The sequence below is a fragment of the Uloborus diversus genome, chromosome 9, assembly GCF_026930045.1.
Source record: "Uloborus diversus isolate 005 chromosome 9, Udiv.v.3.1, whole genome shotgun sequence".
In the NCBI taxonomy this organism is placed as follows: domain Eukaryota; kingdom Metazoa; phylum Arthropoda; class Arachnida; order Araneae; family Uloboridae; genus Uloborus; species Uloborus diversus.
Genome location: NC_072739.1, coordinates 7,923,706 through 7,943,378, shown reverse-complemented (window position 1 = coordinate 7,943,378; position 19,673 = coordinate 7,923,706). Strand labels below are relative to the sequence as shown.

Below are 19,673 nucleotides of genomic sequence, written 5' to 3'. Positions count from 1 at the left end.
TACAGCACACTGTAAAAACGATTCAGAAACGTTCCTGGAAAATAATAGGCAGCTGATGTGCCCAATTTCAACCAGTAACATTTCTTACAAAAACCAGGAACGTTTTCCGATACAAGTGAGTAACCTTCCTGAAATGCTGGGAAATATCCTCTGTTAAAGCCAGTCGTGAACCTTCTACAAAAATTAAATAAGTTTAATGTATTTGATTAGAACCTTCCTGGTTTACCAAGAAAGGTCCAGAAGCATTACCGCGACCATGGCCAAAGATGCGCGAATAATTGCCTGCAATTCCTGCCTCGCAAGGCTGTAACTATCCAGTGACTTATTTGCTCCCATTGGGAGTTCAGTCCATCTGAACGGGCCGTGATCAAATTGAAGCCGATACACCTTATAAACATGCTCAGTCATTCTTTAAACTGGTAGTAAAAAATATCTTTCACACCAGTGAAATGTCTGCATTCGTGCATCTTTTAGCAATTCAGGAAACTTTTTTGCGAAGATACTTGATTTTGCGGAGAAATAGGTGAAAACCTCTGAAATCCCGAAACGTTCCACGGAGATAACCAGTAACGTTTCGGAATTTTTTACAGTGCATAATCTTATTAGTAAGTCTAAAAAAATAGGTGGTGCCCTGGACTGTAGCTGAAAAAAGTTTTTCTGAACCACCCTACCAGGGCTGCGATGCTAGAGGCAAAATTACCTACTCCGACAACGACTACTTTTTTCTAAAATCAGTCCGGCTCCGATTCTGACACAGCAAACCTGGCAGAGTTGACAAATCTGAACGAAAATGACCGACTCAGACTCTTAGAATTTTAACTCCTTACTCCTCCGGCTCCTTCACCGCAAAATCAGTTCAACTCCACGACTCTGACTCTGCAGTCCTGCTTCACCCTACTTCATAATTGTTTGGTATATTTGGCTTCAAATGCAGCGGTAAAAGTTCCAATGATGCTCTCTGCTGGCAAGGCTATGTAATGTCAGTTAGCTGCTTTTTATTTCTCAATGAGTTGGCAACACTGACTTCATAATTGTTTAGTATATTTGGCTTCAAATGGAGCAGTAAAAGTTCCAACGATTCTCTCTTCTGGCAAGGCTATGTAATGTCAGTTAGCTGCTTTTTATTTCTCAAAATGAGTTGGCAACACTGCACACAGCTGATCGTGTAATCCAGTGCTTCTGACGTGGCTACAAGGCGCCCCAGTGGGAGGTCACTGCGGCCTTCCAAAAACTTCCTTTTTCGGCAAATTTTGTCTGGAAGTTATCACCATTCGACAAAATTCGTAGTTCCATTCAACGAAATTTAGAGTTTTATTCAGCAAATTGAGAATTTTCTGTTCTTTCAAAAAAGTTTGAGGCACCTGCCAGTTCATTGCCCAGACTATTTGGAAGTTATTGAAATCCGGTTTGATGTGGGTTCATTGTCGCCAACCAACCACCAATCTTCTTCGTTTTTCTTGCTTGTTCACCACTTTTGTTTTTTCTTACATTTTGAAGTATTTCAGCACTTTTTCTCAAAACGCGTGTTGCATTTCTATGCTTCAAACCAACATACGTGATGCTGTATTCTCCAATGAATTGAATTATTCATTTCAGAAACCCGTCAAACGCCAAAATTTCTAACTTCAAAAAAAAAAGAGAGAAAACATTATATTGTCAAATTAAATTGTTCAACCGGGATTGCAATGTTTTTTCCTGAAAGAAATTTCCTGAAATGTGTATTCCTTTAAGTTCAAAATATTGTAACCCTTGTCGAAAAATATTCGATATGATGGTTACAATGCTTTTCAAAATTTCAGAACTTGATTCTTGACGGTTTTTTGAAATTAACCATTCAATTGATTTTTCCTAATTAGATTTCTTCCTGCAAGTGACATCTTTCATGCAATTCCCCTTCCCCCGAATCCCTTTTCTTTCTTTTCCAAGAAATGTTATTAGCATCAAAGGGGTGAAATGACAGCAGAAATGACAGAACCTTCCATGTGATTGGGGCGTGGCGCTTCCATGATGGATACTTAGTCCCCCGCCCACCCTTTCTTGTCACTCCGTGTAGTCATTGAATTACCCCGCCCTGCATCGTTTGATGGGGCTCTTAAGTTATCGTCGAAGCGTTTAATGCGAGTCGTTTAGGCAAATCAGTGAGGTACTTATGTTGGAGACGCGTGCAATGTGTCTTCTCACTTGTGACACCCTTATAAATCGATGGATTCTGTGTTGGTGGAAAGAGGAAGAATAGCTATAAGAAGTGTGGCTTCAGATTTTTCAACGCCTTGATATCCTTTTGGGTCATGTATGTACGCAAATGTGAATGCTTATTATTAGGACCGGCTCTAGTAGTTCTGCCGCCCTAGGCAATATTGACAAGTGCCGCCCCCTCCCATTGAATAAAAATACTAATAATATAAAATAGTAATATATAAATAAAATAAAATAAAATTGTAAAGTGCTTAAAATTAAAGTGAGTTTCTGGTTAAATTTCAAACTAGGTTTTGCGTATCCAAAAGCACTGGTACACACTTTAAATTATCTTTTTTAACATTAAAGTAGTGAAACTAATGGCACTGAAACAGATAGTCATATTTTTAAAAGACTTCTTTAGTCACGCAATTTGCCGCTTCTAAAATTAAATTGAATTTCTTGGTAAATTTTGAACTATGTTTTGCATATCCAAGCAGTGGTCACACTCTAAATTATTATTTTTTTTAGCATTGAAGCAATGAATTTTATGACGATAGAACAGATATTCATTCTCAGATATTCATGCTTTTAAACATATATTTCAATTTCGAAATTTTCCGCCCCTAAAATCTGCCTCCCTAATCGGCCGCCTAGGTCGCCTACCCCAAGAGCCGCGCCTGCCTATTATACGAAATATAGCTGTAAGAAGTGTGGCTTAAGATGCTTGGGCGTATGAGGATAGCATCTTACCACTACAGCACTATGTCGGCTGGACGCACTTCTATGTAATGCAGTTAAATTTTGAAGATATCCGGAAGCAATACTTAAATCATGTTTAGTCTTCTTATTATCTCTTATATAATTAACTAGCAAAAATACCCGGCGTTGCCTGGGTCAGTAATAATTATTAGAAAAAATCGTTACTTGCTTTTGTTTTCTGTTTTAAGTGAAAGAATTTAAAACACATCTTTCTGACGTGATTAAAAATCGAGTTTCTTCCTTACCCATAAAACTAAAATAGCAATAAGCATAAAGAATAAAGTAGTATTGATTTAGAAACGAAAGCACTATATTTAAGCATGTACAAATTTAAAAAACATGAAATTAATCTTCTCATGTTTAAAAAGATTAATCTGTTGATACTTTTTTTTTAACATGGAGTCTAAAACCTTCTCTGTATGGCTAATGAAGTACGAAGTGATTAAAAAAAAGTAGCTGCGCTCGTAATCCCTTTATACTTGCTTTAGTTATTTCGGGAAATTTCAATCATTGTTGCTCTTGGTGCGATTTTACCGAATTTGCGAAAGTCGTTTCGGGGTACCTTCGATGATGCTCCCCCATTCTTTCCTTAGTTTGTAAAACGATATGATATTAATTTTCGTTACAGAGATATCGTCGCCAGATGCTGAGATATTTTTGGTCACCATAAAATGGCGCTAAACGGTTTCATCCGAAATGTTACCAAAATAAGTAATAAAATTTGGTGATTGTTTAAAATTGTGCTAAAAGGAAAATTAATGGAAGTTTTTGTGCTGTTTATGGATTTGCCTAATTTAGTTGCTGGATTATTTAACACAGTAAAAAAAGTCTTTTGAAAATTCTTTGATTGGCGATATTTTGTTTACATGGTGAAAGCTGAGAAACATTATGACGTAGTCTTCGGCTTCAAAAACAGCAACGTTGAAAAAACTGCCAAATGCATCAGCTACGGAAATCTTTCTGCAAAAATTTTGGCGATCTGCTGGTTGTTTGGATAATGAGTAAGTGTTCAATCAGCATAAATAATAATAAAAACCATTAATTACATTAAAGTTCCGTTTAAATGGAAAATCATCAGCCAAATCATGTATTATTTGCCAATCTTGTGCAAAAATCTTACTTCAAGATTTTACTTGAGAAAAGCCTTGAACAATCACGAAAAGCAAAGAAAGTCAACAATACAACAATTGTCGCTGTCGACTGGGAGTTGAGATGATACACTAAATACTGTATTGAGTTGAGGAAAGCCTTCGAACATGGATCTAAAAAGCTCATAACTCGTTTTTTATTCTACTTAGAAATTTCGAACAGGTGCCATCTTCAGCAGAAAAATCAAAGCTTTCGATGGACATATAATGTAAATATGTGCAAGTAGTTTTTCATCCCAATATTAGAGAATTTATACAAAAATTGTGTCTTATTGCCCCCCTAAGGGGGTTTTGCCCCCCCATAACGGGACGAAAACTACCCTATGTGTTATTCTGATGCATAAGCTATATTATTGTAAAGTTTCATCAAAATCCGTTCAGTAGTTTTTGCGTGAAAGAGTAACAAACATCCATACATCCATCCATACATCCATACATCCATACAGACAAACTTTCGCATATATAATATTAGTAAGAAAACTGAGCGTATCTATGTATGTCCAAGCTGCTTCTCCCGAACGACAGTGAACTAACCATCGAACCAGGTATCGATGGATTCGTCATCTTCCCGTCTTCATGTTTGGCTATTTAACATAATCCTTTGATAATAATTAGCGGAGATATCAATTAAAAACTATTAATCATGAAGCTTGGATTTCGACATGAAATCCCTATTTTTCAAAGGCTTTCCTCTATTCAAATTATTATTCAGTGGTTCATCTCAACTTTCCGCAACAACGCTTTTATTAAGATGTATAGCGGGTGAAGAAAATCATTGAGATGAAAGATCCGTTGCTATTTTTTTTTTCTCGAATATGAACAGGTAAAATTCTTGTTTTTGTTTTGAGGCTTTTCCTGTAATCAGGGGATTTAAAATGTTTACTTTTGGGGGGTTTTCCGCAATCTGCCGCAAAATTTCACTGACTTTTTTCTTTTTGGTTCAAGCCTGGGTGTTGAACTCGTGTCACTTGACATAACTTTTATTTTCGAGCCGTGCAAAGCCAGGCGACGCAGCTAGTATCATAATCAAGTCTGTGCAATAAAACAAGGCTCTAACATAGTTGATGTCTTTGCAAAGTGTTATGTGCAGCAATGATCCGATGATTATCGTGAAGTTGCCCTGCTTTGGGGAACTCCTGATCCCCAAAATGCATATGAATCGATTCTTTCAGAAAGCGGGTAAAATAAATAGGTTTTGCGCCCTTTCTGAAATAATCGATTCATATGGATTATTGATTTTAAAGGTCAGTGTACTTGTAGATTTCGTAAGAGATGCTCTTTTTTCTGTGTGGTTCACAGTTCGGAATCGGATGCTCCAACTTGTTCAACCCACGTGCCCATGATTATGTATCATAAATTCTGTGTACACCCAGTGGCGGATATAAGATTTTTCACAGTGGAGGCAAATCTTGAAACTGCTGCATCTATCAATGTTTTTTTCATTGAGTTTCAACGGAAAAAAACACAAAAATAGGGTGAATTTGCCACTTTTAAAAGTTGCCACCCAAGGCAAGGGCCCCTCCTTGCTCCTCCACCTCCCCTATATCCTGCACTGCACTGTGTACCCCCCCCCCCCCCAGCAGAAACTCTTTGGTTTTATTAAATGTCCTTGCATTAAAGCTTAATTACGAACAGAGGTGCCCATCTCCCTCCCCCAAGCGTAATGGCGCAATCCCCCCCCCTAATTTTTCTCAACCCTCTTTCCTTTTTTTATTTTTTAGCCCTCTTTTTTATTTTATTTATTTTAAAAAATATTTTTCATTTATTAATTAATTTATTTATTTTATAATAATAATAATTATTATAAATTTATTAGAAAAATTCTGTGCTACGCCAATGACATATAAACACACACACACACACAAACTAAAGCAATGAAACAAAATATTAACAGAATAAAATAAATAATTCAAATTAAAAATAAATAAATATATTTAAATGAAATAAAATTTACAATCCCCCCCCCCCATTTTGATGTCGCCTTACTTGCGCCATAATCCCCCCCCCCCGTGTTGCACCCCTAATTACGAAAAAATAATTAGCATTTTTAGGAAACACTTTTTATTCATTTATTTTATTTATTCTCAATCAAATCCGATCTTATTTCCTTTTCTCTCTCTCATTCTTACGTTCTTTAGAAATTTTGTATGTCCACTTTATTGTTCGATATGTTGCGTACGTCCTTCAATGTCGCTTCTCTTTGAAATGACGAAGAATAGGCCTTGACGTCATTGACTTCATCCTCCATATTGACCAGAAAAAAATCCCCAGTTATCGGGATTGGGATATTTTCTTGAGACCCAGAATTTTTTCTCCCCCCAAGGTCGCCGATCTGGCCGTCGCTGAGACTTACGTCACCCATCCATTATTAATGACGTCAGCTCATAATGTCCGCCATTAAGAAGAAAGACGAGAGCAGATAAAAGGGTAGGATATGAGATTGGAGAGGCATCAAAGAATTCTCATCCATAACCTACTGTGATCGCAGCGCCCTCTGTGATGGATGATGAAGGAAAGGGTTTTTCCACTTCGTTCATAAAACTGATTTAATTGATGGATGGGCTTTGAAGGAATTGACTATCCGGATTTTCGGGGAAAAAGCTCTTCTCCATTAATTGAAAAAGTATAAATATTTTTCTAAAAAAATAAAATTGACAACATGATATATTCTTGAAAATTTTTCAAGTCACTCTCATTATTATAAGTTGAGGATGCACTAAGAATTCGATTCAATTATTTATGCTCGATTAGGTAAGGGTTCGCTCGAGGGGGGGGGGGGTCATGGCACAGAATGTACCATCGAGATTTTCATAGAGGATGGGGGTGGTAATTTAGTTTATCGCATGTTGTGTGGGGGGGGGGGGGGTATTGCTCCTTAGAGCTTGTGGGAGTGCACCGCTGCCCTTAGGAAAAGGGATTGGACTCCTGTATTTAAACATGTAATGTTTTTCATCTTAGTAAGTGTCACAGCATTAAAACATCAAGTGTTCAGTTAATATTTTGCAAAAAAATAAAAAGGAATTTTTAAGCATGAATTAAAAAGGTTATCGAATTATTAGGTTTGTACCCATTTTTATTCGATAGTGTGTAGTCTAAACAACTCTTTGAATAAATGTTTTGTTTAAGTTTTTTTTCACTTGATCATTCGTTTATTTGTTCCTTTTTTTCGATGTTTCTAAAACAATATTTTAGAAAAACTTCCACCGAAATTAAGGCCTGACACTTTTATTTTATTCCTTTTACCTAGTTTTGGTTTTACCCGAAAATGATCGTTTTGAATTTCAACAATGTTTTCCACCTAAATATTGGTATCTTCTTTATCTTCAACAAGCACCTTTAGATATTTCTTGTGTTAAATCATTTAATATAATCTGCATCTCTAATTGTTCTTTTCCTATTTTCGTGTTTGTTAAACATAATAAATTAAAAATGACCTCATGTAGAGCATTTTAATTACCAATTTTCTAAATCTGTTTCTGTTTTCATTTTCTTTTCTAAATGCATTTTTCGAATAAGTTGTAAACAGCTGCGTTATTAATTGAGTAGCTCCGAATCAATGTGTTTCAAATAACTTTTGCGTTATTATCTTATACAATTAATAACTGAGCGTATGTATCTATGTATGTACCTATGTAACTATGTACGTATCTATCTCCGAGTTACTTCTCACGAACGCCAGCGTGAGAAATAATACACTTAGATTTCGACATAAAATCCCTATTTTTCGAAGGCTTTCCCCCATTCAAATTATGATTCAGTGCTTCATCTCAACTTTCCGTAACAATGCTTTTGTTAAAATTTGTAGCGTGAAGAAAATCATTGAGAAGAAAGATCTCTGTTGCCTTTTTTTCCCCCTCGGGTATGAACAAATAAAATTCTGGCTTTTTTTGAAGATTTTTCCTGTAATCGGAGAATTTAAAATGTTTCCTTTTTGGTTATTTTTCCGTAATCTACCGCAAAATTTTACTGTTTTTTGTTCAAGCCTGATTAATGAACACGCGTCATTTGACATATTCTTTTATTTTCGAGGTAGACCGTGAAAAGCCAAACGACGCAGCTAGTCTTCAATAACATTTGTTGATTGTTTTACATTAATGGACAGTTGTTATGCATTAATATTTTATTCTAAAGTTTTACCAACTCAATTGAAATATGAATTTTTTCCGCCACGAAAACTAAAACTAATCTTTCATTCCTTTTACTATGTTTGTGTCTAGAAAAAATTTGCTTCTAGCTGTCGAATTTAATCTTCTTTCTCCCGTACTCATAATCCTTTTTAATTTGCCTGCCATCTTTCATTGGATGACTTAATGAGGTGTCCAATTTTTCGTGCTTAACTACAGCACGCGACCAAAAAAAATCGGCCACTTTTTAGCCCACTAAACAAATAAAAGCTCCGCACGAATCGGTCGCACTTTTTTTTTCTGGTGATTAAAAAGCTGTCGTTTAAAGATTGCCCTCATTTATTTAATTAATGACTACAACTTCTACTTTTCTTTTTCATTTTGTTCTGAAAAAAAGGATCTCTTTTGATCTTCGGCGAGTAGATGAGGGTTTTGGTGAAAATGGTGCAAGTTTAGTTTATGGAATGTTTTTCTTCCGTAAATCTTCTATAATTTAAGCGGACGTCTCGCTTCTTTTTATGCTGCCCAATCGTTACAGAAAATATTTTGATGAATTTTGTGGCCATTTATTTTTTCCTTTGAAAATATTTTGGAACCACTTTATAAAAATTCCGTTTCGATTTCAAACATGCAACATACAATCTGACCACCGATGATGTGGAAAGACAAACTTCCGGTTTAAGGCGGAAATGGACGCATCTATTAGTTTTAGAGGGTAGTAGTTTGTTCGTTACAGATGTGCGCTTTTGCCTCTTAATTATTTGGACACAGTTTTGTGCAACTGACAAGTTTGTTCACTGCAATACTTTTTTAAATCTAAACAATATTCGCACAAAGGTATTTATACCTTCTAGAAGTGTTTTTATAAATTTATCTAAACTAAAAGATATTCTAAAAGTGTTCCTATTAATTAAAATTAAGTATCTAGAAGTTTTTATGTTAATTTACTAAACCTAAAATATTTTCTACAAGTGTTCCAATTAATTGAAAGAGGATTGTTTTCATTAATATACCTAAACTAAAGGATCTTCTACCAGTGTGTGTTCCTATTCATTGAAATGACGTATCTGGGAGTGCCTTTGTTAATTTTCCTAAACTAAAAGATCTTCTACAAGTGTTCTTATTAATTGAAATGAAGTACCTAGAATTGTTTTTATTAATTTACCTAAACTAAAAGATCTCCTACAAGTGTTCTTATTAATTGAAATGAAGTACCTAGAATTGTTTTTATTAATTTACCTAAAATAAAGGATCTTCTACAAGGGTTCCTGTTAATTGAAATGAAGTATTTAGAATTGTTTTTATTAATTTACCTGAAGTAAAAGATCTTTTACAATCCTATTAATTTAAATGAATTATCTAGAACTCCTGTTATTAATTTACCTAAACTAAAATATCTTCTACAAGTGTCCCTATTAATTGAAGTGAAGTATCTAGAACTGTTTTCATTAACATACCTAAACCAAAAGATCTTCTACAAGTGTTCCTATTAATTTAAATGAAGTATCTTGAAGTCTTTTTGCTTTTTAGTCGAAACTAAAAGATCTCCTACTAGCGTTCCTATTCATTGAACTAAAGTATCTAGAATTCTTTTTATTAATTTACCTAAAGTAAAGTATCTTCTACTAGTGTTCCTATTCATCAAAATAAAATATCTCTTGGAAATGTTCCTATCAACTAAACAATTGTATTCAATTACGGTTTTGAGTCGCAATGTAATCCATCAATTCCGCCCCACGCATCCTGCTTCCGAAAAGACTTTGAAATTTGAAATATTTTGCAAATTAGCCCGAACAGCCTCACCAGGAAATAATGAATTCCTAAATCCCTCTCAATTAGCCTGTCTTCAGGCCTCCCCAAAGAGATGTTTCGAAATCTCCGATCATAATGAGGTGTTCCTATTAATTGAAATAAAGTATCTAGAAGTGTTTTTATTAACTTACCTAAACTAAAATATTTTCTACAAGTGTTCCTATGAATTGAAATGAAGTATCTAGGATAGTTTTTATTAATCTACCTAAACCAAAGGATCTTCTACCAGTGTGCGTTTCTATTCATTGAAATGAAGTATCTAGGAGTGCTTTTGTTAATTTACCTAAACTAAAAGATCTCCTACAAGTGTTCCTATTAATTGAAATGAAGTATCTAGAAGTGTTTTTATTAACTAAAAAATCTTCTACAAGTGTTCCTACAAATCGAACAAAATATCTTCTGTAAATGTTTCTATCAACTATAACTAAACGATCTTCTACAAGTGTTCCTACAAATTGAAACAAAATATCTTCTTTAAATGTTCCTATCAACTAAACAATTGTATTTAATAACGGTTTTAAGCCGCAATATAATCCATCAATTCCACTACACGCACCCTACTTCCGAAAAGACTTTGAAATTTGAAATACTTTGCAAATTAGCCCGACCACCCTCACCAGGAAATAACAAATTCCAAAATCCCTCTCAATTAGCCTGTCTTCGGGGCTCCCCAAAGAGATGTTTCGAAAGCTCCGATCATAATGAGAGATGAAGGCTCCGACAGGTAGGGGTGGGATTTCTAAATGACTTGTAATTATGTCGCGAATGTGACAACTATGGCCCATGCGACATTCTGTGGGAGTTTTGACACTTGCAACAACCGCAGAGGAATTCAATTTGGAAGAGATGTTGAGGAATACTTCATACTTTGCCGTCGTTTCGGTGATCTGAGGTTTTACTTTTCCAGTCGATTCATTTTCTCTGAAGTTATTTTTTGAAAGATATTTCGTTTGTAGGTATTCATTTAATCACTAAAGGCATCAATTTAGTTCCATGTGAATTTTTATGTTCCCCTTATTTTATTGGTGCGTTGTTTTTCAGAAATTGGGTAAAGGTTCTTATTGTTATTCTAGAAAATCGCACGTCAAGGTATGACGGGTGAAAATTGCTTCTATATTTAATGAAGCAATTGCTCGTTCGGTGATATTTTGATGGTTGAAATTCTAACCTTAACTCCAGTGGATTAACCCTAAACTCCAGTAGATAGCTTCCATTGTTGACCACTTTTTCGTTTCATCATTCTCCTAAAATTACAGTCTTACCTGTAAAGTCGTTAATTTACGGGATCCAGTTTAGTCTTCTTTATCTTTACTAATAATAAAGCAGTAAGTCTCTCTGTCCGGAGGATGTCTGGAGGATGTCTGTAGGATGTCTGTAGGATGTCCGTAGGATGTCTGTGACGCGCATAGCGCTTAAACCGTTCGGCCGATTTTCATGAAATTTGGCACAAAGTTAGTATGTAGCATGGGGGTGTGCACCTCGAAGCGATTTTTCGAAAATTCGATGTGGTTCTTTTTTTCTTTTTATTCCAATTTTAAGAAAAAAACTATCATAAGATGGACGAGTAAATTACGAAATTATCATAATGTGGAACCGTAACATGGGCACAAGCCAACTGGCGAGATACAAAATCATCTTAACGTGGAACCGTAACATGGGCACAAGCCAACTGGCGAGATACGAAATTATCATAACGTGGAACCGTAAAAAGGGTACAAGCCAACTGGTGAGAAAATTCACCATACATTATTTGTAAATATACTGGCGAACCAAAAGACCTTTTGATTTTTCTATTACGGGCAAAGCCGTGCGAGTATCACTAGTGTAAAAATAAAGCATTTCCCTGCATGTCAAACATTTCCAGAAAAATATTATCAAATTGTCATGCTGTGGCGCGAGTTTCATTGTTGGTGATGTCAGGAGCGTTACTCGGTCAGTGAATTCGCCATTATATAATATGATGATATGAGGATTTGTATTTTTACGATTCAAAATAATTTTTTCGAAATGAATAATAATATTTTTTTTTCTATGTCAAGAACTGTTTCTAGTATTTTAAGAAGAATATATATATCGTGGGGTTACAATTGAAACACACAATGCGAAGAACATGTTCTTCACTTGTTTGTTTAACCTGTAAAACCAACTAGACTAAAATGAACTTAATATGATTAGCACATTTTGGAAAACAATAAATAAGTAAATAAATAAATTAGTAATGGTGTGACATAGTGAGCTTCAACAGTTAGAACATCTCAGTTTTGTGGCCAAGAAAAACTGAAATTCCTTAAGTGACTTAGTATATTTCACTTATACTGTAAACTGTAACCAACGATATTTAAATAAAAATTAATTAATTATAATAACTATATAAGTCATAAAAATAACTTTTAAAAAAATCGAACTGGGTCTATCTTACTTGTGAACACTGAAAATGTGTATGGATTTTTCGATAACTCCTGCGATTGCTTTGGTATTTTGTTCTCGTATCATTGTCGATTTGGCTGCGTACAACCATAAACACACGCACCACAAAGTCAGAAAACTGCTCAAAAGTTTCAAAAAAAAAATAAAAAAATCAATTGCCATAATGGTGCAGCAACTAACGAAAAAAAGAAGAAATACCCCTACCTAGATAACATAATTTAACAAAGGGACCACTTGAATTTCCGAAGGTTCTTACGGGCTATAGATCAAAGTGATAGATGACTCAAAGAGCGAAGGAAGCAAAATCTGTTGACTCTGCCCTTTCTGCGACCAAATACCGAGTTCTTACATCGCTGCTTTCTTAAAGCAACTGCCGTCTTCCCAATCAATACGCCAGAAAGGAAAAAAAAAAAAAAAGCTTTCCTTAGCTTGAACGAGCTTAAATGCCACAGCTGCTAATAAGATTACCGAGGTTCGAAGAAGGGAAAACGGCCCGAGGAAAATGAGATTTTATGAACATGGCTTTCAGTTTTATCCATATATTTATTGGACGCAGCTTTTAGTTATTTCTATGATAGTGCTGAAAAGGTTTTCCATCTACAGTATACATTTAACGTGTTTTTTTTTTTTTTTTAATTTTTTTTGGTGGGGATGTGGTCCATTTTGTCTCGTTCTTTTTTTACAGAAAAATAAGTTCCTTCAAAATTGATTGTACAAAAATGCTCTACGTTCTAACTGTCAATAAAACAATATTTTTTTTTACTCCTTACTTAAAAATAACAAGTTATAAATTTTTACTCTTTACTGACTAAAAGGTCAGTTGCAATTTGTCAAAAACGCAACTATCTTTTCTATCAGCAGCAGGGTGAACTTTGTGCTGTCCTAAACTCGATTAAAATTGTGTCAGTAAATCAAGGTTGCCCCCCCCCCCTAAACGCAAGGGCACTCCCCTTAAAAATCGCAAAGACCCCTCCCACCAAAAAGCAAGAGCCCCCCCCCCCCCAGTTAAATAAAAAATGCCACTTTAAACACCCCTCTAAAAATTTCAATGGCCAGTTTGCGCCATAACCCCCCCCCCCGCCCCCTAGGTGGGCACCCCTGAGTAAATAGAATTTTGCTTTTCTATCGAGAAAATTTATATGATCGTGTTGCAAAATAGATATGGAATAAGCATTGAAATTTAAGGAAATGATCTTTTGATTTAAATGTGTGCAGTGGCCGCCGTTTATATTAATCACGATTGTTCTAAGAAGTTTTCTTTGCTAATAACAAAGCTGAAAGTCTCTCTCTGTCTGGATATCTGTCTGGATGTCTGTGACGCGCATAGCGCCTAGACCGTTCGGCCAATTTTCATGAAATTTGGCTCAAAGTTAGTTTGTACCACGAGGGTGTGCATCCTCGAAGCGATTTTTCGAAAATTCGATACTGTTCTATTTCAATTTTAAGAACATTTTCCGGAGCAAAATTATCATAAGATGGACGAGTAAATTACGAAATTATCATGACGTGGAACCGTAACATGGGAAAGCGAATGAACATAGCCAATTGGCGAGAAATTCATCATCAATTATTTGTAACTAAATGACCTTTTAATTTTCCACTACGGGCAAAGCCCTGCGGGTACCGCTAGTGATTCCATAAAGCGGCTAATTCAATAAAGCTGGATTTTCTTCTGTTTTTGACGATTTGATTCATTAAAGCGGCTGATTCAATTTACCACTGATTCAATTAGCCGGAGTCCGTTGTATTAAGAAATAATAATATAGAAATTTTAGTTAGTGCATTATGCGAAAAAAAAGCAGTTTTCAGTGCATATAGAACAGATAACACTGAGTAATTAAAAAAACGAACAACACATTTATAAAAACGTTTTCTGAAATCATAGTACTCAGAGTAATGCGGACATGGACCGTCATACCCTTGTCAAATGTGGATCAAACGCCAAAGATATCATTAAAAATCCCATTATTTCTATAGTAGTATCTGGGGTTGGTGGTAGTACTCATTCTAAACATCAACCGGCAGTAAACCTCATTTAACATACATGAAATACACCGCCAGCTCAGTCATTTCCAGCCGAGGACTGCAGTAAAAGCTAAGAGTATTAGCTACCAGTTTGTTTGGCACTCTTGGCTTCCTTAAGAGGTTTTCCATCTCCAGCTCAGTCACTTTCCTATGCCGGGCTGATGAGTACTAATAAGCACGAAACTGCAGTCCTCGGCTGGAAATGACTGAGCTGGCTTTGTATTTCATGTATTTCTGCTTTAGCCCTGGCTATTGGGCGGTAATTTACTGAGTATGTCATTTAACATGTTTTTGTTCGCAAGCGAATAAAACAATTGCAAATTTTGAGCATTCAAATAACTCAATTCGATATTTTCTTCCTTTCTTTTAGTTTCGACGACAGCAGCTCTGTGAGCAGTGGAGTGAGTGATACTTTTCCTGAGTTGAGCACAGACGATAATTTGACCGGCTCGTCTGTGAGCTCGGACAACAACGTCTACGGTAGCTTGAAACGGGGACCGCCTTCCCACGCCAAAAACAGTTCTGCCAAAAATACCGTCGACAAGTGTCGTAAGGTGTGTCTTTGAATTTTTTACAGATTTTTTGAACTTGCTTCTTCGTTTGACCAACGTACTTGCTTTGACAAATGAGGCAGCGAGAAGCAAAGGGATGTAAGTGGACATTTTCAAGTTTCGAATAAAACGTGTTTAAAGATAAGGTCCCAGGTAGGCTTCCATTCAATTTTTTTTTTTTTAATCATGCTGCACAGCAGCACCTACCAGGGCTACTAGTACTATCTCCTGCCCCAAGGCAGAGGAGTAGTGCTCCTACTATTTGTACTGGTTATCTCCAAATTTTTAATTTTGACACTTACATCCCTTTGCTTCTCACTGCCTCAAATGTTAAGCTTCTATACTCCACGTAAGATTCTTTGGACAGCTTTTTTACAGATTTTGATCAGCCGGTTACGGTGCACTATAGCTACTATAACTGCTTGTTACTACCAATTATCTGAACTCCTATCAAACAGACTGTCCGGTTTCCCGGATATACTATCCATCTTATTTTTTATTACGATTGGGCTCGAAAAATAAACTTTCTCTCGATGTGTAAGCAGTGATGTTCTCATCAATTTTTCTGAGGGTATACTCCCAGTAATCCATTACGCACGACATGTGTATGCGATCATATGCATAATATGTTATAATATGAAAATTTTTGAAGCTTGAGGGTATACGCTGTATGTCTACAAGATGTTTGAGAGTATACGGCGGATATGGAGTATACCCTATGAGAACAAACACTGTGTGTAAGTGAATACAAACTTAGCAGAAGTGGTGAAATCAACGTTATGACAATTTAGTTCTAACAGCCTAATCCTGTCCTGGATAAAATGTAAAGGAAAAGCTTTCACAATGTATTTTTAATTCTATCCACCACTAAAGTTGATTGAAATTTGAATTAAAAGTATGTATTTTATCATTTTCGTACAGTCAATAGTATTCCACAGTTTTCTTGTCCTTTTTTTTTTTTTTTTTTTTTGGCCTTTATCCGAAAGAAAGGGATCCCGGCAGGCACGGATTATCGGTGAGTTACGGTATTTATACTTTAAGCTCGGTTAGTAAGTTCGACATGCGGCATAATTTTGAAGTCAGCGAAAATAAATAAATAAAAATGTAGGTGAACCAAATTTGGTGCCTCCTTCCCACCTTTTATTGAAAAGCGCGGACTGAGTCCTGTTCTTAATTGCTATATCATTTTACCTTTTATTAGGGTAGTACTTCATTTTTGAAATGTACCGTGGTTGACAGTGATGTTCCCATCAATTTTTCTGAGGATATACTCCCAATAATCCATTACGCCCAATATATGTATGCCATCATACACATAATATGTTATAATATGAAAATTTTTGAAGTTTGAGGGTATACTCTACATTTCTAAAAAACTGTTTGAGAGTACACGGCGTATATGGAGTATACCCTATCCCTATAGGAACACCACTGGTGGAGAAATTCGTGTTGATCGTGCTATCAGTGTTTATCGGTAATAAATTTTATACTGTACTTTTAGTGCTAAATTCTGTTTTAGTGAAAATGTCTAGAAAAAAGGACCCTCCATCGTCACATTTATATCTTTTGTAATCATCTTAGCAGTAACTGCAAGAACTGACATCTTGAACACATAATTATCCTCAACCAAATGAAAGTACCTTTTAGATTTGACACGAATCTAACCACATACCACATCAAAAGCAGTTTTAGTTGAATTGTGTGAAAAATCAAATTAGTTCTGATCATTTGTTATAATTTTTTTAAAACCTATCCACAGCTTTGACTAAATAAATAATATTTTAATTTTTTTTGGATATCAATCAAGCGTGAAAATTAGACCTTGACGGTTTTCTTTTGCTGTCAAAAGTATGAGTAAAAAGTAATTGATTAATTTCATTATTTCAAAGTTGGTTCCATTTTTAATCAAAGTATACTTTTGGGGGAATTTTGACAGAGAATCTTTTGTTGATTGATGTCTTTTTCTCTTTTTATCCAGCTCAAAAATCAGCTGCTGATCACGGATAAAAATCGTTCTTGAAAGCATAACCTCTCTATTCCCAGAGCAGACATATTACGTTACTCTTTTGACATTCTATCTGCTTTGTGCTGTCTGTGAACTTTTAACTTGAGGTGCGCTAATGCAAAAAAATAGCACATTTTGCGTTTCATGTCGCTTTTGTTAACGAAATTCGCTACGTTAAATTGTATTTAGCTATATAGAGAGAGGAGAACTCATCTCACAAACAAAAAGAGAATAAAATTGTAAACTAATAATTAAGAGAAATCATTTTTTATAGGTATAGTTGTGTTTTTTAATATTAGTTTTATAAAATGAGAGGAAAGATGCCTGTGAAGACCCTCCACAAAAAAAAAATTTGTGAAAATGACGCATTGCGTACAAATTGTCCCACTTCGAACTTCGGAACCGAAATTAATAATTTAAAAATCGAGCAAAATACTAGAGGAATAAATACGTATGGTCTTTCGCGAGATGAGTGGTTTATATTGTATCAAAAATATCGTTTTAACTATCGTTTTGTGATGCACCCGCTTTCTTTTACTAACTATTTTATATTTGTTGCATTTTTAATAAGTTTAGGGCCCTCGTGAGAGAATGTTTCGTCTTAAGTTTAGTTCCTAACTGTATTCTGTTTTGCACTTTTAATAAGTTTAGGGCCTTCGTGAGAGAATGCTTTATCCTAAGTTTAGTTCCTATCTCTATTTGTTTTGCATTTTTAACAAGTTTAGGGTCTTCGTGAGAGAATGGTTCATCCTTAATTTAGTTCGTATTTCTATTTTGTTTTACATTTTTAATAAGTTTAGGGCTTTCGTGAGAAAACGTTTCATCCTAAGTTTAGTTCCTAACTCTATTTTATTTCGTCTTCTCTCTTTAGGCAAGTGAGGAAAACGCCTCGATGGGGTCGAAGTCGCGCCAGGCGCACGTCAAGAAGACGGACAGCTCGATGCAGACGGAGACGAGCGCCTTCCACCACGGGCCTTCTTCTTCCTCTTCTTCCTGGAAGAAGTACCTGATGCAGCAGCAGACGGACAGCCAGTCCGTCAAGTCGGACGGCAGCCGGAGCAGCAAGGGCTCCGGCACCAAGCCCGGGAACTCCAAGAAGGGGCCGGACTCGCACCGGCCGTCCGGCAGCAGCAAGCACAAGCTGTCCGTCGTGCCGGACCTCGAGAGCAACAACAGCAGCAGCAAGCAGAAGCAGCAGTCATCTAAACTCGGCAGCTGCGAGAATCTGGACAGGAAGTCCGGCCGCGCGGTTACCATGGCGACGGCCCCATCCTGCGGCAGCAAGCGGGTGTCGGCGGCGGGCAGGGCGGCGCGCGGGCCCGACTGCAGCGCCCCCTCGGAGGAGGCGCAGCAGGAGCAGCGCCGCCCCGCGGCCGACGGGGCTCCGCGCAGGGGCGCCAGCAAAGTCAAAGTCTGCGGCAGCACGCAGACGACGGCCGGGGACCTGTACTCTAGCGTGCACTCGGACGGCGAGTACGGCTCGCTGGGGCGCGGGGCCCGCGCCCCGCCGGCCCCCAGGCACTACTTCATGACGACCCCGGGCCCCGGCACGGGGCTCAAGGAGAGGGTCTACGGCAGCCGATCGCTGCTCAACGGCTCCCCCACGCCCCTCTCGGAGTACGCGCGATCGAGGCAGTTGGACAATTACGCCTCCCTCGACCACGGACCCTACGCCTCCTGGATGCGGCACTCGCCCAGTTGCGGGACCCCAATGGCCAGGGGCGGCGGAACCCTCACCGAGGCGGACAGCATGGAGTCATTGTCCTCCACTTCTTCCAGCATCCACGCACAGGTGAGAAGAAGCTACTTCTTCATTTGACACATTCGCATTGCTTCAGTTCATTCAAATGAATTTATGCACGTGAGAAACAATACTATGAGAAATATGGAAGTGATAAAAAAAAAGTTAGATATTTTAAATACCCCGACTGAGTCGCAACTGTGTAATCAAGAGGGAAAATTGAAAATCATTTTAAAAGCCTTATGTTAATTAAAATAATTTACAAGTATTTTAGTTGCTATTAAATAGAAACTGGCAACAGATGAAATTTTCAAATAATTGCATTTTATTTCCTTGTCGGCCAACAATGAATTCGGTTATCAATCGCGTGAACAAAAGCTTAGCCGTTAATTAGAATCTGCTTTTAAAAAACGTTATAATTCAAATTCTATTAAACATGGAAGTTTCAAACATTTTTTCAGACGCGTGAAAAAATCCTCTTTATTTTGGAATTAAATTTTAAAGTTTTTAACTATGTTTTCACTGCAAAAACCGCGAAAAACCTTTTAGAGGTTTTTAATTAATATCTTCGTTAATTAATGTCATTCAAAGATGCAACCTAGCTAAGAACACTCTCAATCAACTCTCCTTTTGAACAAACTTTTTTTTTCAAAATCGATCCGTCCGTTTAGGCGCTAGAGTGCCACAGACAGACACACAGATACCCCTTCCTTTGTGTGTCGGGAGTTGCGTGCAATTTAAATCATATTGAAAGTCCCCCCCCCCCTCCCTATCGAACTACATACCGTCGACAGAGTGCTACTTGTAAATAAAATCAAGTTTTCGAAAAATAGAATGTTTCACTTTCGTTGGAAAACATTTGCTCGAAACAAGACATAATTATTTCTAATTAAACAAAATTTA

The 19,673-nt window shown here is 36.7% G+C and overlaps 1 protein-coding gene across 2 annotated transcripts in view; it reads left to right on the top strand.

Moving 5' to 3' along the window:
• LOC129230050 (neuron navigator 2-like) overlaps nucleotides 1-19,673 on the top strand; it is a 223,189-nt gene that overhangs the window by 70,176 nt on the left and 133,340 nt on the right. For both annotated transcript variants that reach the window (XM_054864435.1, XM_054864434.1), the window contains 2 exons: nucleotides 14,844-15,027; nucleotides 17,901-18,821. In XM_054864435.1, the coding sequence (XP_054720410.1) occupies nucleotides 17,922-18,821 (900 nt within the window). In that variant the 5' untranslated portion in view covers nucleotides 14,844-15,027; nucleotides 17,901-17,921. The remainder of the gene's footprint in view (nucleotides 1-14,843; nucleotides 15,028-17,900; nucleotides 18,822-19,673) is intronic.